Source organism: Propithecus coquereli, unplaced genomic scaffold, assembly GCF_000956105.1.
Source record: "Propithecus coquereli isolate 6110/MARCELLA unplaced genomic scaffold, Pcoq_1.0 Scaffold113, whole genome shotgun sequence".
NCBI classification, from domain to species: Eukaryota; Metazoa; Chordata; class Mammalia; order Primates; family Indriidae; genus Propithecus; species Propithecus coquereli.
The window spans coordinates 4,484,221-4,509,598 of record NW_012135303.1 but is presented as its reverse complement, the minus strand read 5'-3'; the positions used below and the strand labels follow the sequence as shown (position 1 = coordinate 4,509,598).

The following is a 25,378-nucleotide window of genomic DNA, read 5'->3' as shown; positions in this document are numbered from 1 at the left end:
TGATCGTTAACTCTGGGCAAAACTGCTAGTGCTTGCTCCTGGTGGAAACTTTTCATTACTGTCGCTTAATTGTGGGTTAAATCAAAGTTTATCAGAAGAGATATAATGTGTGGCAGTTGCTATACTTGCTGTGCTTCTCCTTCTGACCGAAAGTACTTATGGTGAAAGATGTCCTACTTCTCCTGGGCCAAAAGTTTATGACGGAAGGGTTAGTATCACCTTACGAGAATGGAAAAATGGAGTTGAACGAAGAGTAGTAACCATGGAGTTGATATCTGCTTAGTGTCTTGAATCTGCAGACACTTGCACGCACTCAGGTTTTGGAAAAGGTCAAAAAGAGGGCTGAGACTGAAGAGCTTAGAGATTTATGTTGTTTCTTTTAAGGAAAAAATCTTTAAATCCTCTGCACTTGATACTTGCAATGACGTAAATTGGGCATATTCTGCACACTATCAGAACACACAACATTGCAGGCAGAACTCTCCAGACAGAGGCTGAGACAGAGTGTGGAAAGCAGGACGTTTCTCAGGGATTGACACCTGGCAGAGGAAGGTTGAAGAAGCAGAGTTAGGCAGAGGGAGAAGTAGAACTGCGGTGCAGCCGGAGGAGCGTCAAGAACCCAGTAAGGAGCCCTGGGAGCGAGCATTGTCCCAGAGTTGCCCTGCTTAGGCTGAAACGTTCTCCCTGGATCACTGCAGTCTCTAATGGGGCTGCCACAAGAAGGGCGTGACCTTGAGGAAGGAGGCTGCCTGCGCTGAGGCTGTCCCTGCAGGTGCTGGTGGCTGGAGGCCCTTGTGGACTCCACTCCCCACTGGGCCAAGTCCTTCCTCACAGGGGTCGGGGCGGCCACTTCCTCATCTACCACACAGACCCATCAGAGCTATTCCTCCCAACTCCCGTGAGTTTATTAATATGCAAATCTGGCATTGGTATAAGTAGCAAAATCACATTTAGTTATACATTGGATGAATTTCCTTTATAGAAAAGAATAATTTTACATTCAAAGAAATACACAATTTACATTTTGTAACATTTCAATATTTTAAGTCAGTACTTGCCCCAGAAGTTCCACAGTATATGTTTGCTGTATGCTTTCCTTACTTATTCAAATGGCTTTAATGAAATTCAGTTATTAGCATACTGTGTGCAAGGGCTGTTATTAATTACAGATAAAACTTCACGGAAAAGTCTCTTCCCTGAGTTCCACTATCTGGAATTGACACTAATCCAAAAATTGACTTGCTCTGCATAAATAAGTGATCGTGAGGAAATGTTCAAGAAAATGACTTTCTGCAGAGCACTAAAGCCCTGAGCTGACAAAAGACAGGTCTGTAAGTAGCATTATAAGAAAACATAAATTTACCCCAGAATGTCATAGGAATGCCTTAGTATTAAGTGTAGTGTTAATAGCTATTTTTAATCTAGTATTTCCCAAAAATTATAGTCAAAGAACTTCGGTGACCAGGTCAATCATTTGATTCACTTGCTAGGGAATATACTATGAGACACTCCCTGTTTGTCATTATTAAATTCATGTGTATACTGGGATCTATTTTTAGAGACTGTCATCCGCTCCACTGACCTAGGTGTCTATCCTTGTACCAACACCATAACTAATATGAGTAACGTGTCAGGTTGTCCCTCACTGTTGTTATTTTTCACATTCTTCTTAGCTATTTTGTTTCATACCCCCCAAAATTTTCCTTTTATTTAATTTCCCCTAAAAACTTAGGTGGGATTCTAATTAGAATTGTATTAAATTTATATATTAATTTTAATAGAATTTACTTCTTATATTAACTTTCCATCTGAGAACATTATATGTCTTTCCATTTATGTAGATTTTGTTTCATGAGTACATTCCTATACTTTTCTGGAGAAGGGTTAAATTTATTCTTAAATATTCTATGTTTTAGAGCTACTGTGAATGAAATCTTTTCCACTTCCACTTTTGAGTGCTTACCTATATAGCAGTAAAAGCTATTAATTTTTTAATATTTACACTATATCCAATCACTAGATCAAGCTTTCTGTGCCAATTTTTGTATCAATTTATACCAGTTATTTCAGTTTTTCATTATTTTACTACATCTATTATAACCTCCAAGGCAATGTTACACAATAATGGCAAGAAAAAGCATCCCTATCTAATCCCTGATTTTAATTGAATTTTTTTTTACTTACCTTTAAGGATAATATTGTTACTGGTATATTATCTCTTGACAAATTGCTGGATTTTATTCACTAGTATTTTACTTAGAATTTTGCTATCTATATTCATAAGCAGGGCTCTTCTACAATTTTTTTGTACTATCTGTGTTGGGTTTTGATATTAAAATGTTACTTGGTTTATAAGATGAATTAGGGAGAATTTACATTTATATATGCCAGGGAGAGTTTAAATAACATTGCCATTATCTTAATGATTATATAAAATTCATCTGTAAATTCATTTGCTCCTGGTGTGTTGTTCAGTGATACAGTTTTAATCTTTTCCATTTTCTTCCTTTTTTTTACTAGTTAATGGTTAATTTTATATTACGTGACTCATATCACAATAAAAAAGTAATGATGTAATAATGGTAAAACAGGTAGCAAAGATCACTCTTCCTTAATAAGTTGTCTTATTGTTTACATTGGCATATTATCACTTTGACCCTTCTATATTTTCATCCTCTCATTTTTTCACTTTAAATGTTTCTCTGTGGGTTTTTTCCTAATCCAATCTGCTAGTGGTTATTTTTAAGTGGTAGAATTAATTTCATTAACATTTCTTATAATTATTAAAAATTTTTGTATTTTACTTCATGCCCATTATATTTCACACATATAATATATAGTTTAAATTACATAAATATACAGAAAAAGCATCCCTATCTAATCTCTAATTTCAATTGAATTTTTTTTACTTACCTTTAGGAATAATATTAGTTACTGGTATATATTGTGTATTTTATACCATGGTTTCCATTTTTTTTCCTTTTCATTATTTTTGATGGTTTTTTCCAGCTATGAGCAATATCATTTCTTCTCTTGTTAATTTGGAAGTCAAACTGTACCACTAGTTGTTCATCTCCATTTACCTCCTCTAACAAACAGACACATATTTCTCTACCACTATTTGAAAACAAGATATCAAATATTTCCCTCACAAACATTTGCTCTTCCCTGGCCTCCTGCTCTGTCTGTCCCCATGTTTCCACCCAGTGCCCCAGGAAGATAGTACTTAGGTAACTCTTCTCGTCCACGCCTCCAGCAGTCCCCAGCCTTTAAGTTTTTAAATTTGCTGTGTGTTGTAGTTCTAGGCTCTTAATTGAATTTCCCCTGCATTATGACTTTTTATGATTTATATTACACACTCCCAAACAGCCTGCCCTTATCCATCTAGGCTTCCCTTCCTCTTCACCTTTCTTATCTGAGTTGGCTTTTGTTTGATTTTTTTCCTCAGGTGGGGTGGTCTTAGCCCGGGTGGGAAGTTTGCTCCACTCGCAGGGTCTCCATTGCCCTGTTTTGTCTCAGTGACCGGAGATGCTCGTCTCCTGCCCTCTCGTGTCCACAATGGCAGCTGAGAATTTTGATGCCAAATTGATTTCTTTTCCTTCATAGAAAACTTAATTGTTCAGCCTAGTACCTTGTAAGATAGTCCCTTTTTCCTTGGAGTTCAAAAGTGGTATCAGCGCTGGCACAGTGGCTCACACCTATAATTACAGCACTTTGGGAGGGCGAGGCAGGAGGATTGCTTGAGGCCAGGAGTTTGAGACCAGCCTCTTGGTCTATATCAGTTTCCCAGGGCTGCCCTAACGAAGTACCATGCACTGGCTGGCTTGAAACAACAGAAAGTTATTCTGTCACAGTTCTGGATTCTAGAAGTCTGAAATCAAAGTGTCGGCAGGGTCATGCTTCTTCTGAAGGCTCTAAGTAACAATTCTTCCTTGCCTCTTCCTGGCTTGTGGTAGTTAGCAGCAATCGTTGGTGCTCCTTGGCTTGTAGATACATCACTTCAACCTCTGCCTCCATCCTTACGTGGCCATCTTTCCTCCACGTGCCTGTCTTCAAATCTTCCTCTCCTTGTAAGGACACCAGCGATTAGATTTCGGGGCTACCTAATCCAGTGTGACCTCATCTTAACATGATTGCATTTACAAAGATCCCGCTTTCAAATAACATCACACTGGGGACACAGTTCAACCCACACATGTCCCCTTGAAGGCTTTTTGATTTGTCAGCTCGCTGGACTTCAGCTTAGTTATTGGAGTATCCTAAGAGGCATCAGCCACAGAACATAGAAGGCAAAATGATCCTAATTCACCACCCCCTGCCCCAGCAGAGTAGAAGCAGGAAGGCTGCCAGGACCCCACGGAGGGAAGTGGGTGAAGCCTTCCAGCCTTACAGCTCTCCTGACTCCTCACACTCGCCCAGCCTCAGGGGCAGGAAGGCACTCCTGACTGCTATTCACACCAGTGCCAGACTTTCTCTCCACGCCCCAGCCCCACCCCAAGGGCCAAGCTCTCCTTAAGACTCGCAGGGCTTTGGGTGCTGATCTCCAGGTGTTCCCCCAGCTAAGGGCGAGAGAACCGCTCTGCCACAGAGCCCAAGGCCCAAGTGGCACCCAGCTCCCCCCATAGGTCCAGCAGTTTCCCAGCTCAACAGGAGCAGAAAGATGGGAGCTGGGAAGGGGAAGGGAAGGGGCCTCACAGACAAAAGGCTGAGAACAAAAGGTCCAGAACACAGAGCCCAAGCTCTCAGGGTCCTAAAAGTGCCCACTGTCAGTCCACCTGCTTGTGTTCCATCTTTGGATTTCGAAAAACTCGAAACAGAAGGCAGCACCCCGGGGACATCAAAGTAGTGGCCAGTACTTTTCCACTTACATCAGTGAGCAGGATGTTACAGTTTTTTTCCCAGAAATAAAGTTTGTTTGAATCGTTGGGGAAGGCAGTGTCCTGTCTAATATTAACTCTTCCATTGGGTAACAGGTTTTTTTATGGAGATCATAAGACCTTTACTAAAACAAACATACAAGCACCTGGGTCAATATATGTGGAATTTCTCTCGCCTACTAGAAAACAATCATTTAAAAGTGAAGACATTTAATCTTCCCTTTTTATTAAAGAAGAAAAAAAGAAACGGGGAAAAAAAGCAGTAGTTGCCTTTTTCCATTGTCTTGAATAAGAATTGAGAGTCAGAAAGACTTGGCAGAGACTACATCCCACGCTCTCGCTGTGGGCAAGCCTTCGTCCACTCTGAAGCAAGCTGTTTTCAAACTGAGCTCCCCAGAGGACTGGGCTGTCTCAAAAGAGGGAAAGCCAGAGGACTTCGGGTCTCTACCCCAGTCCCCTCTGCTAGAGCAGCAATTTATTTTGTTTCATTTGTTTACACCTGACAGGATTTCATTCCAAGTTTTCCCTGGCTCAAACAAGATTGAAAAACACTTCTCTAAAGCCATTCCCGGTCAATTTTCAGTTTCCCAGCAATGAATGCATTTGCTTCCCTAATCCGTAGTACTTTTATATTTCCAAATCTAATACCATAACCCAACTTTAGCACTCTAAAACTGGTCTCGTACTTTCAATGCTTGTGTTTTATGTTGACACTGAAGGATTTATTCCAATAACTATTTTGAAACGTCATGATTCATGCTTTGTACCATCCTTGGCAGCATCGTGTTACTATGGATGGTAACCGTGTGCTCTCTGTGTTTACTAGCTGCCCTCTTTTATTTTTTTAATTTTTTTTCATTTTTTAGAAATTTCAGAATATTACATTGATATGAATGTTTTGGCTACATGAATTGCTTTTGTACAGTTTGAGTCAAAGTTATAAATGTGCTCATCACCAAATAATGTGCATCGTACCCATTAGGTGTGTGTGATTTTATTGATCCCCTCCTCCCCGCAACCTGCTTGATTTCCAAGGAGTTTTACTGCCATATGCGCACATGAGTGTTGACCAATTAGTTCCAATTTAATAGTGAGTACATGAGGTGTTTGTCCATTCTTGCTATACTTCACTTAGGACAATGGTCTCCAGTTCCATCCAGGTTGTCACAAAAGGTATTAGTTCACCTTTTTTCTTACATGTGAGTAGTACTCCATGGTATACATACACCACATTTTATTAATCCACTCATGTATTGATGGACACTTAGGTTGGTTCCACATCTTTGCAATTGTGAATTGTGCTGCTATAAACATTCCAGTGCTAGCTGCCCTCTTTTAAAGGGAAGAGTGAGACGGTGAACAGATCGTGGACCCTTGGAAACAACCCCTGTGCTGTTTTCCCCTGAACGGAAGCTGGCATAAGAAGAGCCTGTGTCTTCTCAGGCTCCTTTCTCCTCCCCACTGGTCCCCCTCCACTCCTAATTCTCGTGGAATCAACTCCTACTCATCTTTCAGGCCTAAAGTCCCTTCCTCGGGGAGGTCTTTTCTGATCCCTTTTCTTGTCCCTAATATAAGGCTAATTTCTCTATTCTATGCCTGTCAGAAGCATAAATGTTTAATTGCATGTTAATTGTCTTACTAAACCTTAAATGCCTCAGAGAAAGAAAACTCATAGATGTCATTTTCCACTGTACTCTACCACTTAGCATAGAGCCTGGTGCAAGGCAGGGGCTCAATTACTACTAGTTGAATGAATGAATGAATCACTGTCTCCTTCATTTAAAGTATTTTAGGTAATCAGTCAAGCATTGATTAACCCCTGCAGTGAATAAGTGGTCATTTATGCTGAACATTGGGGGGATACAACCAGCTATTCTAAACTTTAGGGTCTTATTACCTAATTGGAAAAATGAGACACAAACACTGAAAAGATAATCAACTCATTAATGGCAGATAAGAAACTAGCTTCCTGGTTCCTGGTTTAATAAACAAAAAGTAAAGAAACAATAGACTGGATCTGCAGGTGCTTTTGGAATGCAGGGAGAGGAGAGGAGGGAGGTTGGGAGCTGCTTTCCGAGGAGAAAGAGGGAGGGAGGGAAGGCGATCTCAGTGGGAAGGGGCAGGTCGTTACCACTGCAGGGCGGGAGGGCCTTCTCCAGCCGTTGGACACTCACTCACTGGGCTTTACTCTCTGGGAGGTACCATTCTAGGCCTTGGGATACCGGGGTAAACTGAAAGCAATGTCCCTGCCCTCCTAGAGTTCATATTCTAGCAGAGAAAGCAAATAAAAAGAGAAGCAAGTATCCGTGTCAGGTAGGAATGGATGCTGTGGAGAATATGAAACAGGCTGGTGGGACAGAAGGTGACGAGGTGCCACATAAGACTGGGGGATCAGGAAAGAGCTCGGACCCAAATAACAGGAGGGCACCAGGCCCCAGACAGGAAAGAATTTAGCATATTCGAGAAGCAGAAGGGGAGAACGTGGTTGAAGACACTCAGAGGGGTGGGCGGGCCTCCACGGCACGCACAGGGTGGAAGGCCATTGGAAAGTTATGGGTAAAGAAAAGTCAGGTTTAAAGGTTTAAGCAGAAGGACAGTGAGAAGAGTAGTTTGGCTGCAGCGGGAGATTTTTTTTTAATTGAAAAGCAAGAAAGAGGAGAGAACAAGAATAGCCTGTAAAAGGCTTTGCTTATTGTGCTCAGGAGTCTGGACCCCGTGTTCCAGGCCTCAGGGAGCCACTGGGGGCTTTTGCACAGGACTACTGTGATCAAAAAGTCCTGATATCTTCAGGAGTGATATGATCAAAAGGTGACCTGAGGGCCTACCTAATTCACAGCATGATCTTTCCAACTGCCCCCTCACGAACCTGTTGTAGATTTATTTAGCAACCTTTCAACACGTGTGAAACACCCACCTGCACACTCAAACACACGGGCACGTGCATAAACACTCCTCTCCACTGGTGCATAAAAACTGGGGTGCCTGGGGGCCTAGGCATTGAATTGTCGAGAAATTTGGGTACCGGAACTCCTTTTGATCAGGAGTAGCTCTGTGGTAAAAAGGGTTCTGAAGCCACATTCAGACCAAGTGAGAAAGAAGATCTTCCTCAATTAGCCAAGTCAGGAGGGTGCCAGGGACTCGCTGTTTCTGGCCTGACGCACCACTGCAGAGCGAGTGCCCCTCATAAGACAAAGGGTTGACTGTAATGACGATGCCAGGGCTCCACGAACTCGTGGAGGAAGCACTGGGGAGCAGAGAGGCCTTGCCTCATCTCTGAAACCAAACACGAAAGCAGCTCCCTGCTTCACCCATACCTGAAGCCAAGTCCGGGGCACTACTTCAGCCAAAGAATAAGAACTGTTTGGTCTTATCTGCAAATATCTAATCGGAGGTGTTCGGAAAGGACAAACATGATATTTTTCTTTTTATCAAGGATTCCGTCTATATACTTTCCAGGTGCTACAAACCAGGAGATTGGGTTTTAGTTCCTGCTTTGCCACTTACTTCTGAGTGACTCTGAGCTTCTGATCTCACCTCCCTGGGCCTCAGTCTATTTATCTGCACAGTGGTTGCCTCAACTGGATCACTATTCTCCAATGGGACGATCCTGGGGGTGAGAAGGAAGTAGGAAGTCACCCCACACTTCCACGGCGACTAGGACACAGACTGGACTTGACCATATGATTTCCTATGAGAAGATGTTTCTGCAAGTAGAATAAGAGAAAAGTTGGGGAAAGTGGGAGGTCTCAGAAAGCTCACTTCTAACTGTCTTTGAAAAAATGAAAGCCATCCAGGGTACATTCCTGGGGCTGAGGCACTGTGCAAAGTGGATTTAAGCTTGGATTGTTGTTTATGATTTCACACGGACACCCTCAAACTTCAGAAAAAACAAGAAGAGGTGTGGGCTGTGTACTGAGCCAGCTTCAAAGTCAGGATTGGTGGGAGACAGAGGGAGGCTCGAGTTAAGAGGCTGGGCCAGACAGGTGCCCTAGACTTAAAAAGCCACAAAGCAAGGAAATCTCCACCTCCTGCCCTCCTGTCTGAGGCTCTGGGCTGCCCGCTTTTACACAGGGAGAGATTACAGTTGCTTGGACCTAAATCTTTCCACTCAATTCTGTGCCGGTGCAAAGAGCATTCCCACCCAGAGCTGTAAGGGGAAACCTATTTACACGTGTGATGCCTTGCCCGCCGCAATCAGATCAGTTGGTGTTCTTCGTGAATGGGAGAAAGGTAAGTGCTGGGTGTCACTACCGTGGCTCGAGAGACAGCAGGAAACCAGTAGCTTGAGGGGTGCTCTTGTGGCCCATTTGGGCTGAGCCCCCTCCAGTCAGAGGCAAGAAGCCAGGGACTGGGGACCCATCCTAATTTGGCCTGTCCCCCACTCACCAGAGCTCAGCGCCTGGGGATAGGGAGGAAGCGGTAAAGCACGTGCCTTGGTGTTGGATGAATCCATACAACCTTGAACAAGTCATTTTTCCTGCCTGAGGAGGAGTGGAGTGTCACCTTGGGAACCCACTCCTAGGACGATTGTAAAGATGACAAGAAAGCTGCTTCTTTCGTTGATTAGGAACCCCTAAATGCTGCTACGCACTTGGTGCTGGCCTGATACGTGGAAGCACTTTACCTGGTAACATATCTTGATCCTCAAATTCAGAAAGACAAGAAATGGAGCCTTTTAAAATTTTTATATTTATCAACTTTTTTTGTTGTTGTTGAGTCCCCATTATACAAAATCCGTTGAAATGTCATCACAGTCGACTGGAGTCCTCCTCTTTCCGTGGGTTGTAGCTAAGTTCCATGGGGAACCTATGTGACGAGGGAAGGGCTCTCCGTTGCCAACGCCCCCCGTGTCCTCCCCTCCAGTCCTCACCGTCGACCCATGCAGGCCACTGGTTGCCCCTCGGTGCCCTCCCAAGGCCCTTCTTCTCCTGAGTCTCTATCTGTCTCCAAAGGGAGCCATCCTGTAGCTCCCAAGGCACATGGCTTCTCTGGGGTCTGGCCACCTCTCTCCCAGGGACCCTCAGCCCCCTGATCCCCCAAACCCAACTTGGGTTTGGCCGTGTCCACCCCTCACCCTAGGGCTTGACTAAACTCATCGTTCCCCCTCTGCCTCTCTCTCCTGTATCCGGTCTCCACAACCAGCAGCCACCAAAACTGTCATCCGGGCACCGAGCCCTTCCTGGCTTGTTCCACTGGCCCACGCTTTGGAGATGCAAAAGCAGAGGAGGCGCCTTCCTCTCCTTTCTGCCCCACACCCCCTGAGTCATGGGCCCAACATGCAGTAGCTGCAGCAGAGCAGGGAGTCAGTGAAGGGTTAGAAGAAATGCAGGTGGGTGTGTAGGGTGGGAGTCAGCCAAATAATGAAAATACTCTCCAAGCACATTCTCAGGAAGTGTGTTTAAAGGACCTGAGGAGAGGTAAGGGCAGGCAGAGGAGGGCTTCTTCTTTCGTTGGTTAGGAGTCCCTAGAGATCCAGAAGGCAGGTGAATTTTAACATCTAGCTTGGAAGTATCTTCTTGCAGTTTTTATTCTTTGAGGTCTACAAAAGTTTGTTTTGCTTCTGGAGAGAAAGGAAGAATCTAACCTGGACAGCCCACTGTACCGTCCTCTACTCTACTACAGCAGGATGGCTAGAAGTGCTGGCAGCACCCTGAGGCCACGCCGGAGGAAACACTCAAAACAAGCAAATGGGAAAGGGCCCCAAAGCAGGCTCCTCATGGTTTTGAGTGCTAAGTCCCCCACTTTCCAAGGGGAGGGATTCTAGTGTCCCACCAGAGCCACCCTGGGTCCTGAGCTGGGACATCAAGGCTCACCACCCAGCCCTCTGCCATTGAGGGGATTGGCAAGCTCCAGCCTAGCCAGGTGACAGCAACTCTCCCCACCTCCCCCTCTGCCACCGATTCTTAAGACCCTTGATGTTATAAAATGTGTTCCCTGCCAGAAGTGTCTCAGAGGTGCCAGAAACCCTGCCCACCCAGCTTTCGTCCCTGCAGGACCCTTCACTGCACGTGTGCGTGTGCACACACACACACACACACACACACACACATACACACACACAAGGTCCCTCCCAGATTTGAAATATTTCAAGAGTACAAAAGACTGAATTGGAAGATTCCATAAAAATAGGTAGTGGAACAAATGCGAAGAACACAACTCCTGGGGCACGTTTACACAGCAGTGGTCCCGGCTCTCACCATCTGTAAGAGCAGGGTTGCCACACTTGCTCTGTGAGTCTCCTGCCCTGTAAGTGTGTGTGGAAGTACTTTGGCCTCATAGCACAAAAAAACAGGTGCAGATGGAATCAGGCCTGTTATGCCCCGATCACTAAATCGAACAGGCCACAGCAGACACTCCCCTGGGTCATGGATACAAGCCCCGTAATAATCTCTCTTCTGTTTCCAACACAGGTGATAGAAAAGAATGTGGACCCAGAATGGACTCTGCTGACCTTCCTACGAAAGAACTGGACCCTTTTTACCAAAGTCCTGGCCATGTCTATGCGTGCCTTAGAACTTAGGCCGGCTGTGCCCATGAGAACACGGCAAATCTCTCCGTGCAGTCGCTCACTTGGCCCTTGCTCTCTATTTGCTTTGGCAGTGGTTTCAAGGGTATTAGGTTAATCGGGCTGTTTTGGAGAGGATAAAGTTTCCCCCAGAGTTTCTTATATCTGATAATAGCAGTGAAATGGAAGCTAAGCTCTTTGCTTCAGCGCTAATTATTCCCTTGAGAGCTTTCCAGAGCCCCCCCAGGGTTGTTTATGTAACAGAGGCTTGTGTGGCATGTGCCCTGCCCTTTCGTGAAACCACATTCCCCAGATTCAGGGAGAGCGTGTGTCAAAGGAACAGACTTCCTTTTCCTACATCTGTTTTCTTACCGCACCACTTTATATTCTAGAATATAGATCTTCATGCTGGCACACATGTTTTAATTCGTAAATCTGATGGATCTCTCAGAGAAGCCAAAAAAATAATAAATAAATAAATGGCAAGTAATAAATTGATGAAATCAGCCTCTGGACAAGTTTTATTTAAAAGTCCACATGGTTTTGAATTATCAATACTTGTCAATGTTTGCAAATTAGGAAATTTCATATTTTTAAAAAATCAAGATTTTTCAGCTGCTCTTGAAAAACAAGAACGTAGCCATCCCTGCACGGCGACAGCCTTGCTCAGAGCTGAGGAGGGACTGACTATTCCTGGTCCCTTCTCTAAAATGGGGCTCCAGCTCTCCAGTCACACTGGCCCACTTGATTCATTTACATCACCCCTCTGGCAAGTGTTTGTGGCTTTGACTTCATTTAGATGAATAAGCCTTAGGATTAAAAACAAATAAATAAAACTCAACAGATAATAGCAATTAAGAGTCGATGATTCTGAAATCTTTTTAGCCAACTTAATTAATGACGTCCAATCCCATAAATTGTGTGGAAAGAAACCACAGTGAGGGAGAAGAATGGGTAAAGAGAAGGGAACTTTTCCAGACAGCTTGGGATTAGACCCCAGCCACGCCAGAGCAGAGGGACATTCAAGGTGGCATCTGTGAGTAAGGACAGGAGAGTCCCCCAAAGTTTCACCAACTCGCTTTCAAATGCAACACAAATTACTGGGCAAAACTAGGAATACATTGAGTTGTTAAAAATAATGTTTTTCTCTTCCAATTATATGATTGGAACCCAGAAAAAACAAACAAGAATTTTCTATAGTGACATAAGATTTTTCAAAGGGCTTCTAAAACCATTAGCCTACAAGATGCTTATAACAAGCCTGTGAAGATAAAGTAGGTATCACTCCTCCCCCTTTGTAAGTGAGAAAACAAGCAACAAGAGGTTAGTATGCCCAGTGTCACACAGTTAGTAAGATGTGGAGTGGCCTTTCCTGAGACCTGGAGGCGGGCGAATGCATCTCCCCCCACAACGAAGACCTTCCTCGCTAGCAACACCCGGGGGAGGCAGCTGTACTGGATGAGAATGTCCGCTTTGGCATCTTTTCCTTGACCACCCTCTTCCAGTACGTCTCACAGGAACCAAGTATGCCTGCGGAAGAGGAGGCTGCGGCGCCTGCACCGTGATGGTGTCCAAGAACGACCCCGTGTTCAAGAAGATAAGGTATCTCACCCAGATGCCCAGATGCCAGAGGAGGACCTTGTTTCTGTGCCTGGCTTGTATTCTCATCTCACACCTAAGAAAGATTCTTGGATTCCTGCTGTCTCTGGATTTTAGACCCTTCTGAAAAATCAGATAAAAGCTGTGAGCCATCTACTCAGATAATAAATAAACCAACTGCATTTTGCATACCATTTTCAGGAGATCATGTATCTCCAAGAACCATCCATGCACCCCAGGTTAAGAAACTTCAATTTAGGTCAGCCATTCATTTTATAGATGAAGAAACTGAGGTTCGAAGAGATGACATGACTTGTTCAAGGTCATACAACTAGTAAGCTATAGAACAAGGATTCGAACCCACATTTTCTGGCTCTGAAGCTAATGCTTTTTCTACTGTTGAGCAGAGCAAGGACCTGAGCCGACTTCAGCCCTTAATCAGAGCCAGATCCTAGAACTTGGGCTTCTCTCAAATCCGTTTGAGAGAAACAAATCAAGAGATGTCTTCAGAACACAGGCCATCCAACACTGTTCAATGACCTTACCCAGAAAGCTTAAAATTAGCAAGCAAAAAAATTCCCAAATGAGTATATAGGGGTAAGAGACATAGATGTGCCTTTTGCTTGTTATGAGGTCAATGTCCCCATGAATACTAGTCGAAGTCCAACCAAACTCCTAGTGGCATGAGTCCATTGCCGTTGCTCTCAGGTGAGTCTGTTCTGATCTTGGAAAGTTTTTCTGAAGTTCAGAATGCCCAGATTCACCTTAAGAATCCCCGATTCCTATAGGTAGCACAGAATCAGCAGAGAGGACTTTAAATTCTTCCTCCCTGTCACCTCTCTGATAGGCTTTGGAGGTTTTCTGCTGCCCTTCTTGGTTCCAGGTTCCCCATGCGGCGGGGCTGTGTTGCTCCCCTTGACTTTCCTTGTGTTTCTCATACAAAGACACTTCTCCGTCACTGCATGCCTGGTGCCCATCTGCTCTCTGTATGGAGCTGCTGTCACCACGGTGGAAGGTATTGGAAGCATCAAAACTAGGCTTCACCCCGTACAGGTAAAAACCCATCCTAATTTTCTCATTTTCTAACTTTATCTTTTTACCACATGCTGTGTTGACTGTACTGCCTGAGGCTTCTAGGTTGTGATCAGATAAGCAGAAGCCAGGGATGCATATTGATCAGAGTAATAACATTTGTGAAGTGGTTTAAAAGAAAGCTGGAAATCCATCCATATTTTATGAGATGAGATGATCATCTTTTTGCATATTTTTTCTGCTTGAATGATAAGCAGGATTATTGAAATATTGATTAATGCCTATTGGACTATGGTCTGGAATAGGTATTGTACAAAGAAAATTACATGTAGAATAAAATGTCTCTGAGGCAACACAGTAAAGTTTAGGATTAGTCCCTGTGGCATAGAGGTCTTGGGAGTAAAATCAGAAGGTGGAGTGAGTGGCGTCTAAAACTGACTTCGCCAGAGCATCAGGACAATTGTTTCTCCAAATCTTAACCTGAAGCTGGAACAGAGAGGTTGTAGTTAAGAATAATGTGACATGCCTTGGCAGAGAACACATCAATTCATCTGTCATTGTCATAGGGGCTTGGAAGTCACAGGACAAGATCCATCAACATTGAGTCCTTCTAGGCAGTAGGAACCCTGAGGGCCTCTGGGTTTAACCACACCAGAATCAATTCCAAGGGGGTCAGCAAATGCAAAGGACCCAGCGGGGTCTACTAGAGTCTAGTGGGAGATCAGAAAGTACTCACCGCAAGGTTGATAAATCCAAACCCTAGGATTACAATATATTCTGAAATCTATTAATAGAACAGGGCTTTCCAAAATTCAATGCCCTTAAGAATCACCTGGGGGACTGATTAAAGATGCAGAGTCTGAGATTCAAGAGATTTGTAGCAGTGACCCCAGGTTCCGCATTTCCTACAACCCCGTCCCCTGCCCCCTGCCGGGGGGGTAACCAATACTGCTGGTCCATGGACTTACACTTTAAATAGCAAGGATCCAGGACACAGACCAAAATCTTAAACCTTTAAAAGCAGAGCTCCCTTTGAGCCAACACAGAAGAATTTAAAGAAGAAAGCAAAGTGAGATCAACAATAGACAGTCTCCAAGTTAATCAGAAAGAAGTAGCCTCAGAGACAGAGCTAAGCTGTGCAAGATGTGGAGGTGTTCAAGGAAACTGTTTTTGAAACTTATGCGCATTCTCCCTCTAATTATTGATCTCCGGGGAGTTCTCATTCTGGGAGTGGAAGCTGCATATTGCTGATTCCCAGTTAGAAAGGTTTGAGCACTTGACCTTGAGAAGTGATTGCAATGATGGCGTATAGCTTCTGAGTCACTTCCTCCAGGAGCAGCCTAGGAAAAGGGACACCAGGAGACTCTGATCAAGGGATGGGTTTACATCTGACAAGGGAGAGGCAGGCTGTGGAGCATGGTGAGAGTTGGTGGGAGGAGGAAGGCAGGGCCACGCCCATGTGTGTATCTTTCCAGGAGCGGATCGCCAAGAGCCATGGCACCCAGTGTGGCTTCTGCACCCCTGGGATGGTGATGTCCATGTACACGCTACTCAGGAACCACCCGCAACCCTCAGAGGAGCAGCTCATGGAAGCCTTGGGCGGTAAGTCTGACACAGAGAAAGTCCACCACCCCCGAGGCCAGATGGGGACTGTGTTCCTGGCTGCTCCACACCCCGCTCAACATCGTCCCAGCCCCCCGCAGGCCCCTGCTTCAGTTGCTATCAGAGCACGTGCCTGGCACGGCCTGTACAGAACTAGCACAGTGTACACAGCCACCCCCCACCTGACACCCACCTCTCCATCCAGGGCTCATTTGGCTGCCTTTGTTGGGGACCTGTATTAGTTTCCTAGGGCTGCCCTAACAAAGTACCACAAACTGGTTGGCTTAAAACAACAGAAATGTATTGTCTCACAGTTCTAGAGGCTGTAAGTCTGATGTCAAGGTGCCAGCAGGACCATACTCTCTCTGAAGGCTCTAGAGGAGGCCCCTTCCTTGCCTCTTTCCTAGCTTCTGGGGTGGACAGCAGTCCTTGGCATTTCTTGGCTTGTAAATGCAGCACAGCAATCTGTGCTCATATCTTCACACGGCCTTCTTTTTTGTGTGTCTGTGTCCAAATTTCCCTCTTCTTATAGGACACTGATCAATGGATTTGGGCCTACCTTAATCCAGTGTAACTTCTTCTTAACTTTGTTACATCTGCAGAGACCCTATTTCCAAATAAGGTCATGTTCACAGGTTTCAGGGACATAATTCAACAGGGCCTTCCACAAATCAAAAGAATCCTTTACATTTTTAAATAGGTTTAAATTACTGAAGAGGAGTCCATAAACATATCCCTTTTGCAGAATCAATAAACATCAACTTCAGGTGTCAATAATCCCTAAACAAATCATCTGTTAGACACGTGAATTCTTAGATTGAGGTCTGCAGATGAGCACAGACACACTCTCCTAATCTGCTCATCCGCCAGCTGCTGGTGAGTCTCTCTCTCTCTCTCTCTCTCTCTCTCTCTCTGCAGAGTACAGAAATCAGCTTAAGTCAAATAAAATCCCCACCTTCCATAGGTCCTTCTCCTATCTAGGGTCCTTCCGTGGCTCTTTATCAATAAAGCGTGCCCAAGCCTAATCTCCCTCACCAGGCATTCAGAGAAGCCCAACAACTGGCCTCCCTAATTCACACTTCCTCCTCCTCTACCCAGCTCCCTGCAGCCAGCCTCCCCTGTACCCTGAGTACATTTCCTCCTCTGCACCTGCTCATGCTGCTCTGAGAGCCCAGGACACCCTCCCCTGCTCCCCACCAATCCACAGCTCGCTCATCCTTCAAGCCCACGCTTCTCTGTGAAGCCTTCGCAGATGAACTCTGTTCCACACTGACGCTCCTCCACCCCCACCCTCCAGGCCTTCATCCTTGGACACCTGAGGGTCTCAAAATTTACCACACAAAAGAATTACCCACTGATCTCTTAAATGCAGATTCCTGGCCCATCCCAAAAATGCTCTGATTCTGGAGAATTGGAGCAGGGCCATGGGTCTGCATTTTTAACAAATACGCCCAGGACATTCTGATGTAGTGACCTAAAATGCATGGAACAGCACCACTGCCGAACTGTCTGAGGCATGATACTTTGCTCATCTAGTGCCTTGGAAGTGCCTATATTTTCCGTTTCAGGATCCCCACTATCCAACCTAGTGTCTGAAACGTAGTTGCTGTCAATAGATACACGTTGAATGAATAAATGAATAGATGGATGAAAATGACCTCACCAGCCAGACATCTTTAGGACAGAAAATAAAACTGGAATTGAGGTGGTGGGGAGCATAATTACTAAGTAGAGGAAAAAAGCATTAGACAGTTCGGCAGATGTTAAAATAACCTCAAAAAAAAAAGCCGGGTTTATTTCAACTTTTGAAAGAAGCCAGTAAACACAAAGCCTACCAACAACCGCGCTTCCTCTCTGATTAGGTAATCTGTGCCGCTGCACTGGGTATCGGCCAATTCTCGAGAGTGGAAGGACCTTCTGCGTGGTGAGTGGCTGACTGTGGGGACACCCACAGGACAAGAATGACAGTGACAGCTGGTCAAGTCTAGAGACACAGGAAGTGAATGTTTTTAGACCATCTCAACAGACTGTAAGGGCGACCACGTGAGTTAGCTCCACTAACTGTTGAGGATGGGGGAACATTATACCACCTTTGATGTTGTCCAGTGAAAACCACAGAGGGCAGTCGGGTGATCTAACCAGCCATCCAGACGTCTCCCATGACCAGTTAAGCGAGGCATCTGGACAGGACGGGTAAGAGGGTCCCAGCAAACCCAGGGAGACAGAGGGATACAAGGGGCTGGAGTCCGCTTTGGTGAGGCGAGGTTAGTTCCAGAATCTAACCAGCTGAGAAGGTGTGAGCACAAAAGGACCTGATATGCAGAGTGGGATCTGAAGCATGCCCAGTGCAAGAGCGCAGGGAGTTTCCGCTACGAAATGGGGATCCTTCACCAGGTTGCTGTGAAAACCAAATGAGTCTTGCTTGGCACTTAGCAAGAGTTCAACAGTTATTGAGGGTGTTGTTGACACATGCATAGTGTTTGACATGGGGACCAGACAGGCACATCTGATGGTCCTCTGCTAAGGGCAGGATGGACGTAGGCAGTACAGACCTCAGACCCCTCTCTGGTCCTCCTCCAGCTGTTCTCAGGATTCCGTGGGGCCAAGGTGACTTGCCCACCTGAGCCTCACCTTTTTCCTAAATCATTTTCCATGTGTGGTCTTGACCCCACTCCTAGGCCAGACATAGCCTCTTTCTGGAGTCCATCTAGGACACGTCATAACAGCCAGAGTCTGCACCCTGGGTCAGAGGGTGGCCAAGGAGCAGCTGTTTGTGGAGGGAATGGACCGAGCTCAGCCATCCGGGCGGGATGCTCACAGGGCCTTTGAGGTCTCTCACCAGTACAGCACAGAGTAAGGCAGGAGGGAGGGCAGCAGGCTGAAGGCTTGGGGCCTCTGTGCTCTTTGCCACCGCTCCACAAACAGTAGAGGTGGGCCTAGAAGTAGACCAGCAGGTGTGTCCCATGCCCTAGAGCCAGGCAGGTCGCAGGTGCACACGTGTCCCAGACTTCTACAGCCACACTGGAGAGCCAAAGGCCACAAACTGAGAAGTAAAATAAATAGCTTGTAAGCCCAGCAAATTGCTGGTGTAAAAGGAAAAGCACTTGTGAAATGCAAATAAAAGAGGTTAAAGGAAACTTCTTTCCCTATGGATGTGGAAGTTATGCACCTTTCCAGGCACATAGACTCTGGGGATAAAGGCAAAAATGTACTCAGACACCCACCCTATAGACAACAGGTCCCATGGGACTGTAACTGGAGAAGCAGCCCAGCCCCAGAGGGAAGATGCAAGACTTATATGGTCCTCGTGGTCCGTTGCAGGAGCTCTCAGAACTTTGAGTAAGGGAGGAAGCGCTGCTTGCTTGGTGATTTGCTTCTTGGGCAGAATTAGGAAGGTGGCAGCTTGAGATACTTAAGCAGAGACAGAGAACTGAACTGTCAGAGGAAGGTATTTTGCTAGATACTTAGGAGAATTATTTGAGGAAGAAGATACAAGAGGTAAGTTAGGAGGAAACGGGAAATGAAATTACCAGCAAGTGGAAACCTGCTTTACAATTCATTGTCAGCTCATCCCCAGATGGCCCGGGGAGATCACAAATGTCTGGGTGATCTGGTTATCAGAATGGCTTTCCTTTTCTCCTTCTTTTTCTTTTCCTCCTTCTTTTCTTTCTTTCTTTCTTTCTTTTTTTTTTTTAGCTTTCTTTTATTTTCTAAAGGCCCTTATTCAATGTTGTTGAATCTTGTATATGGTAGAGAGTGGATACATTGTTATTGCCCTGAAAAGCATCTCATAAATTAATTTTACCAGTAGGAACTAACCATAAAAATGCATAAATGCTTACAAAGCTGTACATGTAATGAACAAAAACATTCATATACTATATACTATATAAACTAGTATAATCCCAAATACATATTATGTTAAAATATCATCAATAATGATAGTTTATTTCTTTTATACTGCTCTATATTCTATATTTTTGTATATATTATGTATCATATTATATATTTTATATATTCTATATGTACCACTTTATTTAAAAAATAGAGCAAAAGAAGAAAGGTCTTGTGACTATCCCTGTTCCAACGGGGATAGTTCCAACACTTTAAAGTGTTCCAACACTTTAAAAAGTGTTTTAAAAAGTCTGAAACCTCATTTAAATTGCCAAACCTTTCAGGGCACATACCAATTTACCTACTGAAAAAGTTTTTAATCTAAGGCATTTCACCTTCTTAGGAGTCAAGTGGCTGTCAACAGAAGGGAACAGGAAAATGCTGCTTGGATCGGGGAGAAAATGCTTCTTCCCCACTTGGCGGGAAAAATGACGTGAGTCCCTTTGCTCACCTTGTCCTCTCACTGTGAGTGTTGCTTAGCGCCGCTCGGTGTTGCAACTGCGCCTGGTAGTTTTAGTGGTCATTCTCCACTTTACTTACACCTGTCCAAAGTGCAGGCGTTCATTTGGGGGCGGGGTAAAGTGGTGATCCAAAGCCCACACTGATTTTCCCCTCCACAGCCTGAAAGGCTGAAACAACAGAAAAACAAAACTGCTCAGACAAGAGAAAAAGCACCTACCCCAACTATGAATGAGTCCCATCCTCCAGTGGAAGGGACTTCTGTGCCTGCCACTGCTCACAGCTGTCCTCTGTCAGTCTCCTCCTGGGTAGAGAGAGGGCACTGCCACTTCAGGGGAGCCATCCGACCGCATGTGGCCAGTCTGTGGCCCCCACAGCCAGGAAGTCCAGCCTTAAACATTCCAGTCTCTAGCTTTGCTCTCTGAGAGATACCAGTTTCCAGAAAAGAGCCACTGGCAAATCCTTAAGGGATTTCAACCTACAGAAGTTGAAATACAGGATAACACAGAGAACCAGCTTCCTGCAAGCAAGGAAATCTGAGAGCACAGAGCTGGCCTGGGACAAATGCTGTCCACCAGGCCTCTGCGGCATCTATTTCCATCCTTCACACCCACCTTTTCCCATTCTTGCCTCCCACTGTCACCTTATTTGGGTGTGAGGAAAGTGTGCAATGGCACAGAGGGTGTTGCCCAAGGGAGGTGGGCTGCACCCCCCACAACCACTTCACAGAGGAAGTGGGATCAATATATCCCAAAACCGATTCTCAATATTGTGGTCTCTGGAGTTAACTTGGATGATTGGGCCCTAGGAAGCACCTGACTCACTTGAACTAAACTCAAAAGAACGTGATAGTTAAACCAGAATGTGCTCCAACATTCATTTATAAAGAGAAACAATTATAACGTCTTGCCATCACTGAGCCACACAAGCCTTCCCTGTAGGAAAACACGCTAGGTCTCTGGGATGCCGAGGCGGGTGGATGGCTCAAGGTCAGGAGTTCAAGACCAGCCTGAGCAAGAGCGAGACCCCATCTCTACTAAAAATAGAAAGAAATTATCTGGACAACTAAAAATATATAGAGAGAGAAAAGATTAGCCGGGCATGGTGGCGTATGCCTGTAGTCCCAGCTACTAGGGAGGCTGAGGCAGGAGGATCGCTTGAGCCCAGGAGTTTGAGGTTGCTGTGAGCTAGGATGATGCCACGGCACTCTAGCCAGAGCAACAGAGCCAGACTCTGTCTCAAAAAAAAAAAAAAAAACACGCTAGGAAGGCAAATTATAGTCAGAAGGCTGCTTGGCGAGCATGGACACTGGCAGCTGCATAGTCTTAATGGGCAGCGTCCCAGAAGACCCTGCGCTTCCACCAGTGGGGACTGCTGGATGGCCAGGTGTCTGCCCTGTGACTCCTCCTTCCCTTTAAGCTGTCAATATCTTCCATTAGGTAACTATTAAGTCTTGGCCGAGGACCTGTTTAGAGAAACTTTTCATTTCTCAGCTTTGATTCATTATGTTTGTTTTACATTTTAATTCTCAGGCACAATCTTATTTCTAGGTTTTAGAGATATACCATATGACTGCCGCCAGGTACTGCCTATAGTTCTAATTCCAACCAACACAAAAACTGATCATTCATGTGTGGGCCTGTAATGCCTCAATCTGTGGCCCTGTAAGAACTTTTACAAGGAACAGTTATAAGTGTTCCTTCTGGAACCTGGAAGGACCGAAGAGATAGAAAAAGAGGGGGAGTATTGGATAAATGTCATTTCACCTATTATCAAAATTACCCTTCAAAATATGGATTACTATTTAATCTTTAGAGAGGTTAAGTATCTTTCCATTGGAGCCGAGCCAAGAGTGTGAACCCAGACCTGTTGGCCCCTGCTGTCCACGTGTCCCCCTCTCCACTGCCCTCGCCTCCGCCCGGCGCCCCGTGCTTCCCTCCCAGCTTTCCTCACCTCTTCAGGAACGTTTTCTGGCAATAAGTGCTTTCCAAAGCTAAAGCAGATCTGATTCAGACAAGATTACCATTTGGGTAACTTTTTACCGTGTTTTAGTTTCCTAATGGGTAAAATGGAGATAACTTACTTTCCTTATATAATTATTGTGAAGGTTAAATAAGTTATTAATACATGACAAAGCACTTGGAATGTAAGCACTCAATAAATGTTAACTATTGTTATTAAAGTCAGATTGCGCGTGTCTGTGTGTGTGTGTGCACATGTGTGTTTATGCGTGGGTATGTATGTGTAGAGTCATTTTTACTTAAACAACAGGACTTCTCAAAGCTCTTAGTGTTATGAATCCTGACTTGGCAGGGGAGAGGACAGTGGCTGGGGCACAGTGGAGAGGATTTCTCTATCTTATTTAACCTCTGATAGCTTTCCATAAACTGTCTTGGTGTTTCCCAGAATATTCTTTGGCGTATTTCATAGAATACTCTTTCTTTCCTTTGGTATGACATTAGTGGCAAATCAGTCTCTCTCTTAGAACAAGATTCTTATTTTAAATTATTTGGTTTGAACTATTTCCTTGTGTAAGAAGAGTGGGAAAGTTATTACTGCATTCATCTTGCCTAATTCCTGTAAAGAATTACAATGCTGTTTCCCACGGAGCTGGGCTAACAGGGCCATCTGCTTCTTCCCTTTATAAAGATTTGCACGAAGTTATTTGCGAAAGAGGAGTTCCAGCCCTTGGACCCTACCCAGGAGCTCGTATTTCCTCCAGAACTCTTGGTAAGATGACTTGGGTGTTTTATGGGCTTGTTTAAATATCATTAGTATAAAAACTCGGTTTTATAAAACCACCCATTTTCCTGCCTGTGAAATTGTCAAATTGTGGAAGTGTTTGATCAGATCAAGGTGCCTGCTTCCTCCCCAGCTCACCGAGCTGTGGAGGACCCCCTGGACACATCCTCTGACGCCTCAGCTGAGGCTATTTTTTTAAGTGATTTCCTCATTACTCTCCTCATGCCATCTGGAACGCGTCGCTAGTGCCTGTGCAGGCGATACAGCGTTGCTAGGCTTCTCCCCGTCTTTCCGGAGATGCCAGCGCATTGGCCCCAAGGAGCACTTCCAGGAGAGCTGCCTATTCTTCATCCGTCCTTCCTTTCGCATCTCCATCTTTCTCCATGGGCACCCAGCAGTCCCATCCATAAAATACCTACTTCCGAAGGGGTTCTGGTGTGTTTACTCATTATTCATTTATCCAACAGATATTTACCCATTCGACAACATGCCAGACCAGGGGTGGGGAAACTTTTCATGTTGGAAGGCCACACTAATTTAGCTATAATCAAATAAGGCTGCATTCAAGAAACTTTAATTAGATGTGCTTAAAAATGCACAGTATTTTGTAAAAATCTAACTGCTATGTACTTAATCATTTCAAAAATGAAACTATTTGTTAATTTTAAATGACTTTGTTGTGTCTGCTTTTTGTTGGAAAGCATTTGAATATTTGGTTGCAGCATGGAGGTCCACAGTTTCGGTTGATCCTCTAGATGGGTATCAGTCATTTGTGACCTTAGGGCATCTTGATTTGGGTTAGGTAGGAGAATGTAGATTCACAGCAATAAGTGGTGGAAAAGTAAGAAAGCATTTGCCGAAGGTGTGGGTATTCTACTGCATTTTTCCATATTTCAATGGGATCTTTCTTAGCATCAAACAATGACTTTAAAATCTACTAAAAGCTCCAGCAATTCCATCTGTAGTTCTTTAGGTGCCTTGGTGAGATCAACTAGGTGAGACTAAAATGCTAATTTGAGTGTGATGTCATGATTCTCAAAGTCAGTGACCCTTTCATTGTATTCTCCAATTAATAGGTCTGTAATAGCTGCATATTCTTCAAATGATTCACATATATCATCCTGCTCATCAATGACCTTTGCTAACTGGGGAAAATGTTCATCCAAAATATCCTTTTGAAAAAGACTTGTTTTGAAAAAAGATAGCTTTTTTCGAAATGCTTGGAGTTTTTGCCACATGTCATCTATAAACTTAGTTTCATCCTTGCAAAGAAATATTCAAGTCATTTTGATTTGACGTGATATCACACAGAAATGTTGCATTCCTATAGAAATCTTCTTTCAATAATTTACATTGCTGATTCTGTCCTTCATAAAATTTAACTATCTGTTCTTGAAGAGATAAAATTTTGGCTAACCCCTGTCCCTATGATGGCCAACGCATTTTAGAATGATCTGGCAAATGCACACTGAATACCTCATCACTCAACTTTAACATGTAACGAAACTGATGATGCTTTTGGCACCAGTATAGTTAAAAATACTTATAACTCGTTGCAAAATGTCACTTAAAATAGTAGCTTTAGCACAGAGATTTTGCTAATGCAAGATACAATTTAAAAAAACAAGAGCATCTGGGTCTGTTAATACTTTTTTTATCTGTGCAATAAACCCTTCATGTTTTCCTGTCATGGAAGGTGCACCATCTGTACACACACTCACTAAATTTACCAAGTTCAATACAACCTCATAACATTTATTTTGAAAGTTGTTGAAAATATCTATTCCCCGTGTTCTGTTCACAAGAGTGTCCAAAATGAGTAACTCTTTGTAGCAAAGAAAATCTTCTGTTATGATCCAAATGAAATATAAAACCTGCACCAGTTCAGTAGTATCAGTTGATTCATCTGAACTGATTGAATAATTTATATTTTCCTTTTGAAGTATTGCATGAAGTTGTTCTGTTAAGTTGAAGGCTAATTCATGCTGCCAATCAGTTATGATTCTCCTTGAAAGAGGCAGTTGTTTGTACTTTGAAATATTATAGGGGTCTAAGAATCCTACAACTCCAACAATGCATTCTTTCACAATTTCTATATCACTGAATGGCTTCCCTTTTTTCTCGAGTATATGCTACTTTATAAGTTGCTTCAGTGGCATTATTTCCAGATCTTATTGCTGCTTGAAAGAATTGTTTTTGTTTTTGCTTTTCATCTTTTAATTTCTGCAATACAACCTTTCACACCTCTCCCTCTAATTTAAAATACTTGTGGTTCTTATGAGTGTTATACTGCTGATGAGCATTGAATTTTTTTAATAATGATATTGCAGTATCACAAAGCAAGCAAATCATCTTATCTTCAGTAGAAACAAGATACTATTGCAATTCCCAATCCTCATTTAAAAATCTGTTTTCTTCCTTCAGCATCCTCTTGGTCTTCTTTGACATGATGGGCTGTTAAGCAGACAGAATTTAAAAATACTGTTGAGCTGTGCAAACTATTCACAAATTCCACTTCAAACAGTGCACCATTCTCAAAGCTGGTAACAGACTGGTGTACTCAACCCCCATAAACTCTCGCCAACCAGCCTCGTGCGGTAGTGGTGCCAGTCAGGCAAGGGAAGTTAGAACTAAATCATGAGTGTAGGAGCCATTAATTTAGCCTTTA

The 25,378-nt window shown here is 44.1% G+C and overlaps 2 protein-coding genes across 2 annotated transcripts in view; both read left to right on the top strand.

Moving 5' to 3' along the window:
* Nucleotides 1-3,463, top strand: part of LOC105819005 (aldehyde oxidase 4-like) — a 102,923-nt gene extending 99,460 nt beyond the window's left edge. Inside the window, exon 33 of the mRNA XM_012655162.1 lies at nucleotides 3,449-3,463. Within this exon, the coding sequence (XP_012510616.1) occupies nucleotides 3,449-3,463 (15 nt within the window). The remainder of the gene's footprint in view (nucleotides 1-3,448) is intronic.
* A 5,590-nt stretch (nucleotides 3,464-9,053) lies between these two features.
* The window catches only part of LOC105819061 (aldehyde oxidase 2-like), a 74,095-nt gene continuing 57,770 nt past the window's right edge, over nucleotides 9,054-25,378 (top strand). Inside the window, 8 exon segments of the mRNA XM_012655227.1 lie at nucleotides 9,054-9,107; nucleotides 11,288-11,345; nucleotides 12,888-12,984; nucleotides 13,926-14,034; nucleotides 15,489-15,615; nucleotides 17,478-17,539; nucleotides 19,853-19,942; nucleotides 22,618-22,698. Of these exon segments, the coding sequence (XP_012510681.1) occupies nucleotides 9,054-9,107; nucleotides 11,288-11,345; nucleotides 12,888-12,984; nucleotides 13,926-14,034; nucleotides 15,489-15,615; nucleotides 17,478-17,539; nucleotides 19,853-19,942; nucleotides 22,618-22,698 (678 nt within the window).